The sequence below is a fragment of the Corythoichthys intestinalis genome, chromosome 20 (genome assembly GCF_030265065.1).
Source record: "Corythoichthys intestinalis isolate RoL2023-P3 chromosome 20, ASM3026506v1, whole genome shotgun sequence".
Lineage (NCBI taxonomy): Eukaryota > Metazoa > Chordata > Actinopteri > Syngnathiformes > Syngnathidae > Corythoichthys > Corythoichthys intestinalis.
Window position 1 is genome coordinate 13,904,624 of NC_080414.1, and position 17,760 is coordinate 13,922,383.

General features: G+C 38.2%; 1 protein-coding gene across 1 annotated transcript in view; it reads left to right on the plus strand.

Moving 5' to 3' along the window:
* tmx3b (thioredoxin related transmembrane protein 3b) overlaps positions 1-17,500 on the plus strand; it is a 45,675-nt gene extending 28,175 nt beyond the window's left edge. Inside the window, exons 14-16 of the mRNA XM_057824768.1 lie at positions 7,116-7,245; positions 11,686-11,754; positions 15,746-17,500. Of these exons, the coding sequence (XP_057680751.1) occupies positions 7,116-7,245; positions 11,686-11,754; positions 15,746-16,120 (574 nt within the window). The 3' untranslated portion in view covers positions 16,121-17,500. The remainder of the gene's footprint in view (positions 1-7,115; positions 7,246-11,685; positions 11,755-15,745) is intronic.
* The last annotated feature ends 260 nt before the right edge of the window (positions 17,501-17,760 follow it).

Below are 17,760 nucleotides of genomic sequence, written 5' to 3' on the forward strand. Positions count from 1 at the left end.
TGCAACAAGACAATGTTAGTTAATAGGTTGGTTGAATGACGCAAGAAAAGTCAGACACGAAGAGGGAAGAGTGTTGGTTGAGACGCTGTAGCAAACGCGAGGCTAGGCTAGGTGGTGCCAATATTTCCTGGCTGTAGCCGACAGCATACAATCTACGCCTGGATATCTCATGCATATATAACTACATGCGAAATGACAGACTCGGTAGCGTTAGTAAACAGCCGCCATTTTAGAGCTGTAAACTTCTCAGAAAGGCTCTGTTGTAGTAAACCTTCCAAGCGACTTTTTATGTAAAATACTCCTAAATCGGCAAACTCTTGACTTGAGTCTATCTTTAAGGATGAAACGGTTTTAAAATTTTCACATGTCGAAAGTAGACAGAAGGGAAATAATGCAAAAACGGGAGCAATTTTATCAAGTTTAACGGTTGATTCACAACATTAAATGCAAACATAGCAAAGGTTACTATGTTTTTTTGTTTTTTTTTTTTTATGGGAAAAAAAACATGAAAGGTATCATTAGTTACTTTGCCAAGTAACTTTTTTACTACTGTGTGTGTATTTCAGTAGTCAGTCACTACACTAGCCATAGAGCTAAGAGGCATTTTAACAGTCGAAACTGTTGACATTTTAAGTGTTTATTTCATTTTTTAAAAAGTAAAATAAAGGCAGTTAAAAAAAAAAAAAAAACGCAAACCGAACCGAAACCGTGATCCCAAAACAGAGGTTCAAACCGAACCGTGGGCTAACTGAACCGTTGCACCCCTAGTCTATAACTATAATGAGTTAATATAATATAAAAAAAGGGATTTATTATCCGAAAAATACTGTAATCTAATATACGGGTGAGTCATCTATGTGTATGCTTCCTGGGAAACATTCGACTCAGTTTATTAAACCGCAATGTTGGAAATCTGCCTGCGTTTTCTGTCGGATGAAAGGACCCGATTGGCCTTCCCGTGCTGGGTTTTCCAGGGTTTTTCTGGGTGTTTGGACGCAGAGGCGCAGGATTAATTGCCCTCCTTTGAGGGATGAAATCCTGGCCCCGTCAATGTCCACTAATCCCCTCCCTTAGGAGGCCCGGCGAAATAAATCTGATGGCTTTTTATCCTTCTTTCTGTCATCACGGCGATTACTGAGTCCTGGCAGCAGCCTGTCTGGCATCAGGCTGCCACTGCTTTCACCCCGCGGCGCACGGCTCGCACACACACACACCAGCATATATCGAGGACATTACTTAGGCTTACATTCATTTCCCGCACTAACCCGAAAGTAAACCACTCCATGCCTCCCTCTTTCCTTACCCTTCTGCTTCTTATCCCTCAAACAGTTTTTGCCCTGAAGTTCATGTCATGCACATTTCGAAGCCATAGACTGTACCCACAGTACACCTCTGATTGACATTTACAGCCCAAAAAGTCTTTACTGGAAGCGCCACCATATTTTTAAGTACTTATTTCATGGACAACATAAGCATCATCTGTGTTTTTAAATTATTCACTCGCTTTTCAAGTCATTAAGCTGACGGTCTCCCGGCGCCACTACCGTAATTAGCATTTATATGAGATTGGAATTGATCTTAATATACATACTGGTCGCGAGAACATTAGGTGCCCCTGCACAGTAATCAGAAGCAATGACTTCATGAAGATGATACTGAAAGGATCATGGAGTTGGAAACACTCTCATGTATTTAAATTTGTAATTTCCAAGACTAAATCATATGTGCTCTGTAAAATGAGTTGTCCACTACGAATAATGCATATGTATTCGTCTATCAATGACTCATAGTAACAAGCCAAACAATTAAATCAACTAGAGGTGCAGACCTCCTCCTAAACAGCCAAATTCAGAGCACTGCCATATTCGTTAGTGGGCACTCCCTTAAAGTATGAAATGAGTGATTGGGAAATTCCTTTTCAGACCCCTGTGACCTTTGACCTCATTAGCTATTAAAATGTATTCTTTAAGGATTATCACAAAATTCTTTTTCTGACCCCTATGACCTTTGACCCCCCCATCTTTAGTTTCATATTACTAATATATTTGATAATAATCCCTTCATTCATTCTTGAGTTATCACAAAAATCATTTTCCGACCCCTATGACCTTTGACCTCCTTACCCTAAAATGTAATGTTTTGTTTCATATTACGAACATATTTGGAAATAATTCCTTTTATTCATTTTTGAGTCATCACAAAAATCATTTTCTGACCCCTGTGACCTTTGACCTCGTTTCCGCGAAATCTTATCTTTTGTGTCATATATATTTCATAATAATCCCTTTGTTCTTTAGTAATCTCGGAATGCCTTTTGCTGACCTCTTTGACCTTCTCAAATTAAAAACAAATATTAACATAAAATGAGCCAATTTATTAATTTTCTCCACTGTAGAATATTTGATACAAATTATTGTGTTATTAAAATTAAAATCTTGTATTTCATTAAATGGATTTGTTGTAGGTGCTACATAAAGATAATGGGCAAAAAAAACATACAACAGTTTTACATATACGCGCTTCTGTATGAAACGTGAATCACTGTTTCAAAATAACCTAATTTATTTGCATTAATTTTGCCACCATCTTAAACATATAATAATGTATTTCTTCATTTAAATCAATTTTCAGTAAATTCATTTGTTGTATAGGTAGCACACTAAAATATGAGCAACAAGTTTGCTCATACATTAATAAGTGAAAACTCAAATTACTGTGAATTACAGTAAGAAAGAATATATTTAAATTACCTTTAGTAAATATTTTGTTCTTCCCCATTTACATATTGTAGCCTTCATTAGGGTAATAATATTTTTTTAAAAACTGGTTTAATGTAAACGATTGTCTCATTAACTTATTGATTGCCATTGACAGTGAATGACATCCTGTCCATTTGAACTTTGAAGGCTGGCAGCGATCATTACATAAACTTTTTCCCCATTAAAATAGCCTCACTTAAAGCATTTTTCCATTACAATCTGTGATTCTTGCAATTTACCCCTTAATACTGTTCATTGTCCTGCCCTCAGTGTGATGCGAAGAGGCTAATCCATATTTATTTTAAATGGTCACCATCTGTCGGAATAGGAAGCACATCAGGTGGGCTGCATACTTGTACCGTGTGTACGCGTGACCGCAGAGCTCAGCTGGTGCTGATTTCGGCGTGTCACGGGCAGTGATGAATGCATGAGGAACACCGCGGGGACGCGAAATGGCGACTGTGTGATGAAGTGTGAGCGCGCCTCTGTTCTCGGTTACCGTGTGCAGAAAAAGCTTGTTTGCATGACCTTGTTATTTGGCGTGGTTGTGTAATTCTTCTACTGATTTGTCCTAAAGCAGGCGGTGCGTTCAGTGTAAACCGGGTGTCTGTACCCTCTTTATCTTAAAGCTCCGTTTCCACTAAGCGTGACAGGTCATTCCAGGTCACCACCATTGAAGAGAAAATCCTGATGTGTCTTGTTGGATAGCTGTATCAGCTACATAAACAGTGTGACATCATAAGCCCCTTTCAGACGTGCTCTGAGGTCTGGTAATGTGATGGTGTTTAAGCGGTTCGAGCTTATGTGTTAACAGCTCACTTTACGACGACGTTACCCTGTAATTTACTGCCTAGCAACCGACCCACAATTCTGTTGTCGTAACAATATATCAATCAGTTGTTTCAAATCGCTGAGTTTTTGAGGAGATACGAGTTCTAGGTGTTGCTAATAAACTGGGCAAAGATTTAAATATTTATCGCACAAGGTACTTGCAATTAATCATGATAAACTCATTCACTCCCAGCCATTTTCATAGGAGCAAGGCCCTTTGCTCCCGGCCGTTTTACTGGATTTTGACTGATTTTGCAAGGCCCACAGAAAATTGTGTTCTATTGCTATATAACATGGAACCCACCAAAAGAAAGATTGAACTCTCTTCTTTCAGCAGAAAAAAAGTTCATATCTTTTTCCGTTCTTTAGAAATAAGCATTAGAAAATAGCTTAGTTTGAGCAATTTTCCAATTTCTGATGAAAAAACAGAAATTGAGCTTTTTGTGAAAGCACACATTTCAAACATAACTTTGACTTATACAGCTATTTTTTTGCTTTAGTTACATCCCAAACATCTGAATATTTTCCTTTTACAAAATAACAAACAACAAGACAAATAGAGCTTTTGACCGCATAGTAACAATTTATTTACACATAACTAAACTATTGAACTGTGAACTATTTGCGCACTTAACAACGGGGAAGGCTCTCTGCTGCTCCCGATTGAATGAGGTGGCTCCCAGTAATCTGATGAGTCCGGATCAAGATCGGTCTCACTTTTTTCATCATCTTCATCATCTGCATCATCTTCATCGTTGGTTTAAAGCTCGGGTTCAGGAGTAACGCAACGTGAGCTCCGCAGAACGCGTGTGAAACCTGACGCTGTAGTGGCCACCACCGTCTGGCTCATCAAAATATTTTTTTTTATCCTTCTTTGACGATGGTTTAGTTTTCTTTTCAAAACAGTCCTCCAGTGTCGTTTGCCTTTTTTTCCCAATCGTTCTCCACATTTTTCTTCGCATCTTTACAAGATCCCTCCAACTTCCGTTTCCCGACTATTTTTCTCCACTTCTTTTCTTGGCCCGAGATGAGTTCTTACAAAATGCGCTACTGCCCTCCAGTGGCCAGTTTTATTGCTTTAAAATGAGTTTTGAGCTTTGTGCATTGCAGTTTAGGTGCAACAGAACCTAGAGATGCCTCTTGTCACAAAAAAAGTAAGACGTATAAATATGTTTTTGGGACACTGAAACAATTAAAAATAGAACGTAAATATATGTTTTTGGGAGCAAATGAGTTAATCTGCACGTAAACCAGTTAAAAATTTAAAAGACGTTTACAGTGATCCCTCGTTTTTCGCGGTTAATGGGGCCCAGAACCTGCCGCGAAAAGTGAAAAGCCGCAAAGTAGCATCCACAAAAAAAAAAAAAAAATCTTTGTGTTCAATGTATTCAGATTTAGCATTGGAAAGATTTACATATATAGATAGATATATATGTAAATAGGACATGTTTTAATTTTTTCCCCCCAAGTATTATTTAGAGAAAAAAAATTAAGTGGTTTTTAAACAGTTCAAATGTAATAAGATAAGTTTTAAACATGTTACTGTCCCACCGAATTATTTTTAAACAAAAATAAAGCAGAAAAAATGCTTGGCTTTATTTAAATACTTATTGAGTGAGTCCACTCAAATCCCCTCACTTAAGCACAATGAGTTGCCACAGCAACTGTCTAATAATTTAAACGATGATTGACGCATGTAGCGCTTTGATCTTGCCAGAAGAGCAAACAATTTCATTGTGCAACTGTAAAATGACATAATAAATAATAAGCAACTCCAGTGCACTCACTGTCTGACCAACAAAGAACAGGGAGAGGGAGGCTGGGGGGGGGGGGGGGGGGTTCTACACGATTGGCTCGTGATAGCTCATCTGCTTTTTTTTTTTTTTTTTTTTTTTTAACGAAAAAAAAAAATCCGCGATGGATTGAGGGTGCGAAGTGGCACATTATTATTAATGTATGATTCCAATAATCAACTCTGTTCATTTATTAGTGAGTTAACTCAGTTAATTTATCCAACATTCCAAATATCCCTGACCTGTTCATTAAAAATAACCAAGAAACTCAACTGTAAACAGTAAGTTCATCCAAGTTCACCGATGTACAACACGGCATGCTAATGTCTAAACAGCGTGATATTTTAGCATGGCGTCGCACTTGTCAAACTTCTTCGAGTACAGCACTTGTCATGCGAGACGAGGCAAGATGAAAATGTAAGCACTGTGTGACAGACAGCAAGCGGTGTCAGAAATGGAGAGAAATCATCTCGCCGTGCCACTGTCTCTTCCTTATGTCGCTCCACCGCGAGTGAACCAAATGGAAGAAAGAGAAATATAATGACCGTGACGGTGAAGTTGTGAGGTTGTAATTTGTGCTCAAATAGGACTACAATCTGTTTTGTTTTATTTACTTTGAATGATTAAAAAAAAATGTGTTTACCATTACACCATTATTTTTTAAAATTAATTTTTACGTATTATTTTTTCTTAAAAACACATTTGAGGTGAAAAAAAACAGTATTTTATTTTCATAATATTTTCACAAAATATTATTTACTATTCATTTTCAAAATGTATTTTTAAAACAAAAATAATAGTTGGGTTTTCTTTGAAAACATGTTTAAATTAGGGCTGTCAAACGATTAAAATTTTTAATCGAGTTAATTACAGCTTAAAAATTAATTAATCGCAATTAATCGCAATTCAAACCATCTATAAAATATGCCATATTTTTCTGTGAATTATATATATATATTCTGTAAAATAAATTGTTGGAATGGAAGGATAAGACACAAGATGGATATATACATTCAACATACGGTACATAAGGACTGTAGTGGGCATTTCACTCTACTGTCATTTAAATCTGTCTATGCTGTCCTCACTCCAAAGCGTCTACTTTTTCCAAAGCTAGACAGCTAGTGAACGAAAAAAAAAAACACTTCGATTTGATCAAAAAATTAACACATTAAATTGCTTCATGATTATTTTAAAATTCATTTTTAAATAAAAAAAAAAGAAAAATCTAGGCATATTTTAAAAACACATTTAAAGTAGCAAACACAACACCAAAAAACACATGGTAATTCTAAAATTACAACAGCCTAAATCTCTTTTTATAAAATATATTTGTTTTTAATCCCTCCCCCCCACTTTTGGCGTCTTTAAAAAGTGGATGTTCACTAAATGCGGGTGCTCACCTGGCCTGCTCAACCTTAATTGAAAAGGCTTGTTGGGCTTCCTAACACAAACCCTCCAAGCCATTTTGCACGCAGCCAGTTTTGCTGAAAACATTTTGAAATTTCCAAGCCTGGGCCCCATCTGCTTCTTCCCTGCACACAAATAAGGAATTCTCTTTTTGAAGGCGTTCCCGCGGGAAAAGTACAAAGCCTTTTTGTCGATCACGCCATTGTGCTCTTCCGTGTGGCAATTTGTTACCGCAGAAACCACAATTTGTTCCCGCTTTGATGCCGGCGGTCGGCGACATTGAGAGGATTAAAAAAAGCCATGTTTCCTGTTTTGTTTTCAGCGAGGTGGCAGTGCCCTCTATTATCATCCTCAACACAGCCAACGAGCAGTACTTCCTCCCGAGCCAGCCGACCGAGACCGTGGAGCAGGTGGTCCAGTTCATCAGCGGTGTTCTGAACGGTTCCGTGCCGGTACGAAATTACCATCATCACACTTGACCGTGTTTTATGCATTCAACTCACCCGTAAGATCTACTCTAAAAATGAGCTGTTTTTACACTGTGATCACACAGTAACTTGGCATCTTACCACTTACAACATTCAAATGAACATTGAAATGTTACTTCAATACGATAGTTTTGCAAGAAATACATTTTTAGACTGACCGGAGGGAGGTCTCAAGGTCTCGCTGGCTTTGTTCTTCTTAGGTAAATGCTCATTAAAATGGTTCTCAGTCATTCTTGGACGCATCAGAATGAAATGTTGTAGGTATATTCCAGGGATGTATACTCATGAGTCCTCAGAGCCAGATTTTTATTTGTTTATTTTTTTCAGGTCTGATTAATTAGATGAATGAATTGCAGACTTATTGTTGCCTGTAGGTTGAGGGGTAGCAAGTAAAGGGCAAGCATCCTTATATGTCTCTGAGCTGGTGAGACATTTCGGGAGCAGGCCGGGTGGCCGTAGTTCATTTGAATGATTATTTTTAGAAGTGAAATACATTGTTAATTTTTTTTCCTGAAACAATTTATGATTAAGTTGTACGTAAAAAAATACATTTGACTGGAAAATTTATATATTGTCAAGCATTTTCAATTTTTTAATGCGGTCATAAGTTATAATTTGAATAACTCACAAGCTACATTTTTCCATGAAAGTCATATTTGACCATCGCGCCAATAAAAAACAGAATATTTTGCTTTAAGTCAGATATTTTCCACATTAATACTGTTTTGTCATAACGTTCTTCTTTTCGAGAAGCACTGTATTCAAGTATTGTTTGGTATTTAATGCCAAGCAAAAAAAAAAAATCACAACATTCTTATAACACCAACATGTTCCCTCCCATTTGCAATAATGTTCACCCAATGAGGTATTTGTTGCAATCTCCTTTTGCGTGTTTAGATTTCATGTCGCTATGCCTCCTGAACAGATTATCTCCAAATAATTCTTTCAGTCCAAGTCAAACAGCGAGATTAGTACACGACTCCACCTCGTAATCCGCACGCCGCTCAGGAGAGGCATCCGTGAGCTCGCCGAGTCTACCAAAACCGCAAAAGCTAAACAAGCGTAGAGAGGCCCTGTCCTCATTTTTTACACTTTCCTGGAAAGCTGCTCGCTATTTTTCAACTCGCATAACAAACAGTCGTTCTAGCATAAACAATACAGGTTGGAGAGGGTTGAGCTTTATCCACACAAAAGCGTTTTTAGTATTTAGTTAGCTTGTGTGCAATCGTCAGACACTTTAATTAGGTGCACAAAATGGAACTTTAACACTGAGTTATTGATTTAACATGTCTATTATAAGGATTCTAGTTTGTAGTAGTGCAAAGTAATGCTGTTCGACCACAATGAAATTACAATTTGATTACTCCCAAACAAATGCATTTATAGAAGAAAAGAAGTCTTGAAAGCTTGTTTGGCTACTCAATATGTTACATCTGTTTTGCAGACACTCGAAATGGAGTGTTAGGTGTTATAAATGTGATTAAAAAAAACAAGTGTAATATCGATATCAAGCGTAAGCATGTGCTGTTTTGTAATAATTGTTCCATAGTAGCTATTTTTGAAGTTTTTTTGCACTGAAATTGGTGCCCTAAAAGTTTTAATCACAAACTAAAGCAGTAAATTCAAAGCATCACAATATTTTGGACATCAAATATAGTTTTTAAAAAAATTATTTTACTAATGACTAGGGCTGTCAGAATTATCGCGTTAATGGTTGGTAATTAATTTTTTAAATTAATCACATTAAAATATTTGACGCAATTAACGAACATGCCCCGCTCAAACAGATTAAAATGACAGCACAGTGCAATGTAACCTTGTTACTTGTGTTTTATGGAGTTTTGTCGCCCTCTGCTGGCGCTTGGATGCAACTGATTTTATGGGCTTCAGCACACATGAGCATTGTGTAATGATTGACATCAATAATGGCGGGCTACTAGTTTATTTTTTGATTGAAAATTTTACAAATTTTATTAAAACGAAAACATTAAGAGGGGTTTTAATATAAAATTTCTATAACTTGAAATAACATTTATCTTTTAAGAATTACAAGTCTTTCTATCCATGGATCGCTTTAACAGAATGTTAATAATGTTAATGCCATCTTGATTTATTGATATAATAAACAAATACAGTACTTATGTACCGTATGTTGTTTGTATTAGAGCAGGGCGGTAAACCGAAAATTTACCGTTACCGAAATTCTTCACGATGACCGACGTAATTTTGACCATGTCGGTAAATTCGGTAATTTAATAAAAGAAGAAAATATAGTCTTTTCATCCCGCTTTGACTCTGTGTTGTTCGGCTATGTTCATTCCCCTTTAAGACAGCAGACAGTGTGCTTACGTTTGGAGTCACATGGTTTTCAGGAAGCCAATCAAACAGAAGCCCAGTAGGCTAACGCTAGCTGCTAACGCTAGCGGCTAACGCTACAAGTAAACGGGATGAAGTCGGGCTTAAGTTAGCTTCGCCAAACTTTCACCAGACATTAAGTAAACTCTTGACGGGTTCCAGATAGGGATGGAAAAACGAAGGCTTTCTGAAACAATGAACCTCTTTTATGACAATTGCCCTAAATTGAATCACTGTTTAACACACTGCAAGAGCCCCATCTACTGGATAAACAGTGCACGTTTCTTTTTAAAAGTAAAGTTGACAAATTGCCTCAGCATTACATCCAGTATCTTCAATAGAATTAAGTGGATGTCGTCTATTTCAACCAGGAGATCGTGTCGTCATTAAGTGTGATTTACACAATTAAAGTTGACCTCTTTAAGCCTGTGTCATTGCTTTTGTCTGTGAAGATGTGTTCAAAGCAGTATTTGTAATACACGACAGTGCTAGTCTTGTAAGTGGCTCATCCTAGATGACGGGGAGTAACTATGTATTGTTTATTTTTTGTAAAAATTACAGTACTGTAAGCACAGTGCTTGGGAACAGGAATATTATTTATTGAATACTGTAAGGATTTCCAAAATCATAAGATGTAAATAATTGAGCCGAATAAAAGAAAGGAAAGGTTTGTGAAACATTTTATTTATTAATTAAGTATAATTTCTGGGGGGTGGGTGGATGTGTCGTATTTGTATCTATTCTAAATATCGAAACGTATGCCACTATCTAGTGTATAACAATGCGGAATGAATTTAATGAAATTCAAGTGATGATATTTTTCAAGTCATACAAGCTGTTATAAATGTTCACACAAGAATTCTTATTGTTTTCCAAGATTTTTTTTAATACTTAATGTTTAGACTGCATGTGCAATTGTTAAATTGAAAGCTGGTAAATAAATTTAACGAGAAACTGTTAATTTGTATTCCATGCATTCATTCAAATTTTCAAATTATATAACAGTTTGCTTGGGCGAATTTATCGTCATATATCGATATCGAGGTAAATCTGCTCAATTTATCGTGATATGTACTTAAGGCCATATCGCCCAGCCCTAGTTTGTATATATCCATCTTGTGTCTTATCTTTCCATTCTGACAATAATTTACAGAAAAATATGGCATATTTTATAGATGGTTTGAATTGCGATTAATTACGATTAATTAAATACGATTAATTTTTAACCTGTAGTTAACTCAATTAAAAATTTGAATCGTTTGACAGCCCTACTAATTACCACAACTCTTATTTTGTTAGAACTCACTCTGACACTAAATGAATTAAGTTGAAAGAATGTATTCCGTAAAGGATTGTTGCCCTTGGCACAGCTTGCTTTCCCCCCAGTTCAAATGGATTGGACGTCTACCACCGTCAACGGCACTTAAACATGAGTATGCCTAACGCAGCACCCGGCCAGCACACATGCAGATCCCACATGTGGTAGCCGAAATAAATCCATCTGCTTCGTCATCCGTGAGAAGGCTGAAACGCGTGAGCGAGCGTATGTGCGCGGGCGAGCCTGGCGGCGCAGTTAGCCGCATCTGAAGCGCCAGAGGACGCGGCTGACAGGCGGTAGCGCCTCATTTGCAGGTTTTTTATGACAGTTATGAAGTGGAAATTTCCCATTTCATCTCTCCTCCTAACTGCCGGCGTCTCTCGCCATCCAGGATTTGATGCGGCAACTCGGGGACAACAACACGCATATAAACAAATCCCCCTTCCTTGCTCTCCAAAGTTGTCAGTGCTCACTATAATTGGTCCGTCGGCTCGTGCCGGCCGCTGGCCAGAAGGTGCATCTTCTCAATAATTGAGCTCGAGCGCAAGAGCGTTAATTGTGTTCTACGAGAAGCCCTTTATAAACACGCCGATAATTGCCGATTGTCGTAGTTGTCTTCAAGTAATTGCGACAAATGTCCTACGGCGAACAGCGCGAGTGCGAAATTAGCATATAAACAATTTCTCCTGCCGCTCCCGCCACTTTATTCAAGGGTCGTCTTCTCTTCGCAGGCACTCGGAGGTGACGGCTTCATCCAGAGAGTCAAACGGGTGGTGTTTGATGCCAGATCCACCATTATGGTAAGATTTTTTCCCCCAAAAGTATAGTTAATCCTGCACTATAGAGTGCACATAATGATAAACTGCACCACCCAAATGTAATAAAATTAAAGCAAAATTACACGTGTGCAGTGCCTGACTTTAAGTCGCAAATGTCCATGTTTTAATAAGTAATATTTACATATAGAGATGTTAAACACAAATATTTGATTAATCAAAAACCAAACAAAAAAATAACCAAATTAACATGCCCAGAGTCGTTCCTTATAATTGCTATGCAGCCAAAGCGTGTCAGATATCCCACTGGTATGTTCGCAGACTGTCTGAAAACAAAATAGCATTAAATTTAATCAGCAGGTCGCTAAAATTACTAAATAGAAAAAAAATCCACTTTATCTTGACTTCTTAGCGTACAGCTGAGTCCTCTTAAAGCAACACTAGGTAGCTTTCAACCTTGATAAAATATTTTCATAACATTTGTGATATGTCGACTGTCAACTAGTTGAATGATACCTCTTTTATATCTTGAGGGGGGTTGTATCGCTTTCACTGGGACTAATTAATCGGGTGGCAGGAACCCTGCCTTACTAAAAACCCCCTACAAATGCGCTGACTGCTTTACAGCATACGTCACTAACGCTTTTGCGCAAATGCTGCAAAGATGGCAGAGCAACAAAACAGACAAAAAGTTTTGTCTGAGGAGGAAAAAAAAGGAGAGGCTACCAGGATATATATAATAAGCATTGGCCCGGCTTGCACTTGCTGGCGTGACGCATAAATGCTGACGAGTTCAGGTGGGGTGGGGGGGTTAAGCCACACTGAGCCACACGGTTGCTAACCGTCATATGCTATTGTTTAGCCACAAATGGATTCATTACCTTATTGCTATACGTCCATCACACGGCCGCTGGAAAATAAATGTTGTTTAATCCATCTGTAGGCGACTGAGAGATTGATTTTTGATTAATTGAAGATTTTACGACACTGTTCGGGTGTGCGCTGGTCTTCATGGGAAACGCAGCATTCTTTAAGGCAGAACACTACCGCTTTTGTCCTCCGGCGTCGCTAAAATCAACCAAAGCTGAAAAAGCTGAAAGCTACCAAGTGTTTCTTTAACTCATTGGCTAACATTCGCGGCGCTTGACGTCCAATCTGTTTGAAATGGGAGGGTGGCAGCGAATGAACGTTCGTTCATTCACTGCCAACCCTCCCACTTCAAACAGATTGGACGTCTACTTGTGATAAACGTTTGAGCTACTCATTTAAATTAACAGGAGAAAGATTAAAACGATAACGAATGTCAGCGCTAGCCCGAGCATAGCAACATGTTAGTGGCACACATTAGGCTCATTGCTTACTTTTATATCATTCTTCTCTTGACAATAAGTCTGCATTGTACCTGTAAATTAATTCTCTGAAACATAGCTTTGGGAATGCTATGCTAGCAACACAGCTAAAGGTGCGCAGGAAACTGCACTTTGAAACACTTTTTTTGGAAAAGGGTACACCAGTGCTAGTAAGTCGAGACTCTGAACATACTTAAAGTGGTGTCAGCATGACTCTAAACCAGATGAATGAATGAAACAAGGATGCTTACTTGTCCTTGATGCTAGTTAGCTTGCAATAATCTATAAATTAGCTCCTGCTACTAAAAGTTAAACAGTAAAACTTAAAATACAGTAATTTAAATATTTGTTAACATCTTCTTTTGCTTAGTAATATTCAAATACTATGTCGTTTTTTGGCTCCAATGCACATTTTCAGCTAAAATGTAAAGCCCAGAGTAATATAACCTGATTTATGAATGAGCCATTTATTCGACTAATTACAAAAATAATGGTTCCTGCCAACTCTAATTGCCACCAATTCCTTCTACTTCCACTTGTACTCCAAAAGAATATAAATAAAACAGCGTATTAGCAGTAAACCTTGATTATCGACCTTTGTGATGCACTTTAAGAACCTTGGTTCAAGCCAACATTCCCGCCATTAAACACCTAACGATGCATCACGTATTTGTCAAAGGTGCTCGAATTGTTACTTTCTCGAGAGGTACTTGAGTAGTTTTAAATGGCGGCACTTGAGTAAAGAGCGGGCAGCATCGACCGCGTCGTCCTCGCCGATATAAAGCGAGAGAGGTGACACAAGTAGAACAAACGCGGCCCGGTGTATGCGCCCTCACTTTCCCTCTGGGAGACAAATAGCGGGAATATGCAAGGCAAGCAGTAAAAAAGGCCGAGGTGGAAATGATAGAGGAGACGGCAGGGGCTTTTCCTCGGGGGCTGCGCTTCTTTGGGGAGTAATAGTGTTTACCCTGCCACAGCCGTGAGCCGGGTGCTTAAACATCTGGCGCAATCGTACCACGAAGCCCGTATAAGAGTTCCTCCAGGGCAAGTTTGCGACGCAACGAGCGACAATTGTGATGTCGAGCAAAAATGGTGGGGAGCAATGCGACATTTTTGGAGGGATTTTATTCAGCTGTCACATCTGGCCGTCTGTCGCTCTTCCCGTAATAGCAGCCGGTTGTGATTTAAGAGTCCCATTCCTTCAGTCTCGTGTGTTCCGCATAAAGGGCTGCTAACTTATTAGCCGCAGGGAGCTATTAAAGAAGAATTGGATAAGTGCGGTAACGTTTATTGCTGTTGTTGCTTCGGGGAAGTTAAAGGATGCGGCTCTAGTCCACTTCGTGTCATACTCTGGTTACATGTATTCTATGTCAAACCTGAGGCACATTGGCCAGAGCTGAGCCAGAACGTCGTTTTGTTTGGCCCACTGCGACTTCATGTTTAAAAACAAAAAAATTAAAGTCCTCAATGAAATATCGAGGACTACAGAATTTAGAGACTTGTCGCGTTTTTTTTTTTTTTTTTTTTTCAGTTAAAAAAAAAAAAAAAAATACGGATGAGCTGTTCCTAACCAATCGCATAGTCTTCACTCTCTCTTTGCTCTTTGTTGGTCAGGCAGTGAGTGCACTGGAGTTGTTTGTTAAAGTTAACGATGATTGACAGACATTTAATGTTTGGTCTTGTCAGAGGAGGGAACTTCAAAGCGCCACATGCGTCAATCATCGTTTAACTTGTTAAACAGTTGCTGTGGCAACTCATTGTAAGTGAGCAGCTTGAGCGGATTTGAGTGGACTCACTCAATGAAGCATTTAATGAAGCCAAGCATTTTTCTGCTTCATTCTTGTTTAAAAATAATTCGTTGGGACAATAACATGTTTAAAACTTATAATTATTACATTTGAAGTGCTAAAAAACATATATATATATATATACATATAAAGTTGTATTTATTTATTTTTTTTTAATTTAAACTTTTGGGGGGGGTGACTATCGCGGCGGGTTCTGGTGCCCATTAACCGTGAAAAACGAGGGATCACTGTACATACATTTTTAAATTTTTTTTACTGTTTTTCTAAATGAAACAAGATTATATTATATTATATCATAAAAGGAATAGAGAGAATATTTAAAAATTAAAAGGTGGGTATTAAAAGTATACATTCAAAGCAATAAGTAGATATTTCAAGTTTTTCTTTTTAGATTGAAAAATTAAAAAAAAAAATTTCAGCTCCGTTTTTAAAAAAATATAATATAAAAATAAATAAAATGAAAATATTTGCTATTATTGCAATATCATTATAACAGTATTGCACAAAGATTATTTAAAAGTAAAAAACTTTTTTTTTCCTTTTTCAAATAAAAAAAATGCATTACTGCTAGGAGTATTAGTATTTAATGCTTCCCTTTAAAAAAAAAACAAAAAAAAAACAGAATTTTACAATTTTTTATATTTATATTTTATAAATATAATTTTGTAATAATGTCTCCAATACATTACCTATCAAAATAACTTTTGATAAATGGTGACAGCATTAGTCATATGACGTAAATGCCTTCCGAAGGAAACCATGAGATGAATTTAGAAGAAGATTGGTGCCATGTAGGTAACTCTCTCCTCTGTTACCCTGCTTCCCTACCCATCCTCTATTCCCTTTCCCTCCCATCAGTCGGTGTTTCGCATCTCACCTTTGTTGGGCTGCTTCCTGTTTGGCCTGCCACTTGGCGTTATCAGCCTCATGTGCTACGGCATCTGCACAGCAGAGACGGACGACGGCTCTGATGACGTCGACGCCATCAGGCGGGAGGGTTTGACTGACGAGGAGGAGGAGGATGAAGGAGAAGGTGAGGAGGTAGGAGAAGGAGAGGAGGAAGGAGAGAAAGAAGGAGAGGACGAAGAAGAAGAGGAGGACGAGGAGGAGCAGGAGAAGGAGGAAGAGGAGGAGGAGGAGGAAGAGGAAGAAGAAGCGGAGGAAGAGAGAGACGAAGAACCCGAGGATGAGGTAGTGGTAGAGAAGGATCCAGAAGAGAAGAAAACGGATTAACACAGGGCTGGATGATGGATAGGTGGACGAAGGGATATGACGTAGAACTCAAAGACGCATCTTGCTGCTGATCTTTGCTTTTCCATCTCTCAATATCTTTCCACAGACTTTCATCCCGAAGCATATCTCTTTGTGACGCCCCGTTTTTTACCCCCTCCCCGCCTAGATTCCAGTAGAACACAAACAGGGTGAACGTTGCCTTCAAATGTCCATCGAGCAGCCCAACGCTCAAGAAGTGCCCAGGACGGAAACGCTGCCATAAATTGCAGAATTTGCGCTTTTAGTTTTATTTTCATAGTAGCTGAAAGGCGACATTTGCACAGCCTGTTACATTCAGATGAGTCTTTCGTTGGACAAATAAGGAGTTAATGGATGTGTACCAAAACATTCCAGTTTACGACTCCACAATGGTAAAAAGTATTGGGACATGACGTCATTGACAACAACACAGATGAGTGTCCCAATACTTTTAGTCCATATAGCATACGTGTATCAAAAGTATTGGGACATCCCATTATTGACGGATACAGACAAGTGTCCCAAGACATTTGTTATGTCAACTACGTTGTGGTGAAAAGTATTTAGGACAACACTTAACTCAGCAGCGGCCAGTGACGCTAATAGACGTCCAACCCATTTGGTCTGGGAGGGGCTGGCAGCGATCGTTCAAGCCATTCTAAATGAATTGGACATGTATTGCCGTCAATGGCACTGGAATATGATTATTCAACGCCAACAATGCCAGGGAAATGGTGTCAGTGGCAATGAATATGACCGGTATCCCAATACTGTTTTTCAGCATGCACCCAAGTCAAAAGTATTGGGACACCCCATTATTAACTGATACAGATGTGTGTCCCAAGACTATTTTGTCCATATGGTGTATATGTGTCAAAAGTGTTGGTACGCCTCGTTATTGACTGATGCATACACGCGAGTCTCGAAATCTTTCCATGTAACGTGTAAAGCGTGCGTCTTCACAATGTTTTGTTTTTTTCTCCATGCGAGACAAATGTTTCATGTGTTTTATTTTTCTTACTGTACATATAAAAATCATAACATTTGGAGATGCATGCTTTTACTGACTATTTGGAAGCCATTTTAGGAGGGAATATAGCTTTTTTTTTTTTTTTTTTACATATATAATCGTTTTCGCATTCACTGGTTCCGTTAAAAACACTTCGTCTTGGTGTATGATGACAAAGGAGCACAAATATCAGTTTAAAAAAAAAGCATCTATTCCCATTGTAACTACCAAAGTGGGACTATTTTCAATTATTTCGAATGTTTAATGCCGCGTATACGTTTCGGTACCCTCGCTTTTCCCTTTGGCCTTTGTAGTTCTCTTCACATTGGACTGAAATAAAGAATTCCCCTTTTTCTTGTTTGTAGACACTCTTTGATTCCCCATATTGTTCATATTATGTGATTGTAACAGAGCCAGTTTAGTGCCAGGATAGAAAAAAAAAATGTAATCTGTACCCACAGTTTAAGCACACATGCAGATTAATACTTGAGAATTTTTTTTTTCTTACTCTTGCTCCAGGCGGGCATCATAAATTTCTATCAATGCAATGATATTTTATGCACAATACAGCAGTCTTGCTTCAGTTTTCAACTTCCTCCTCAAGTTCGAGAAA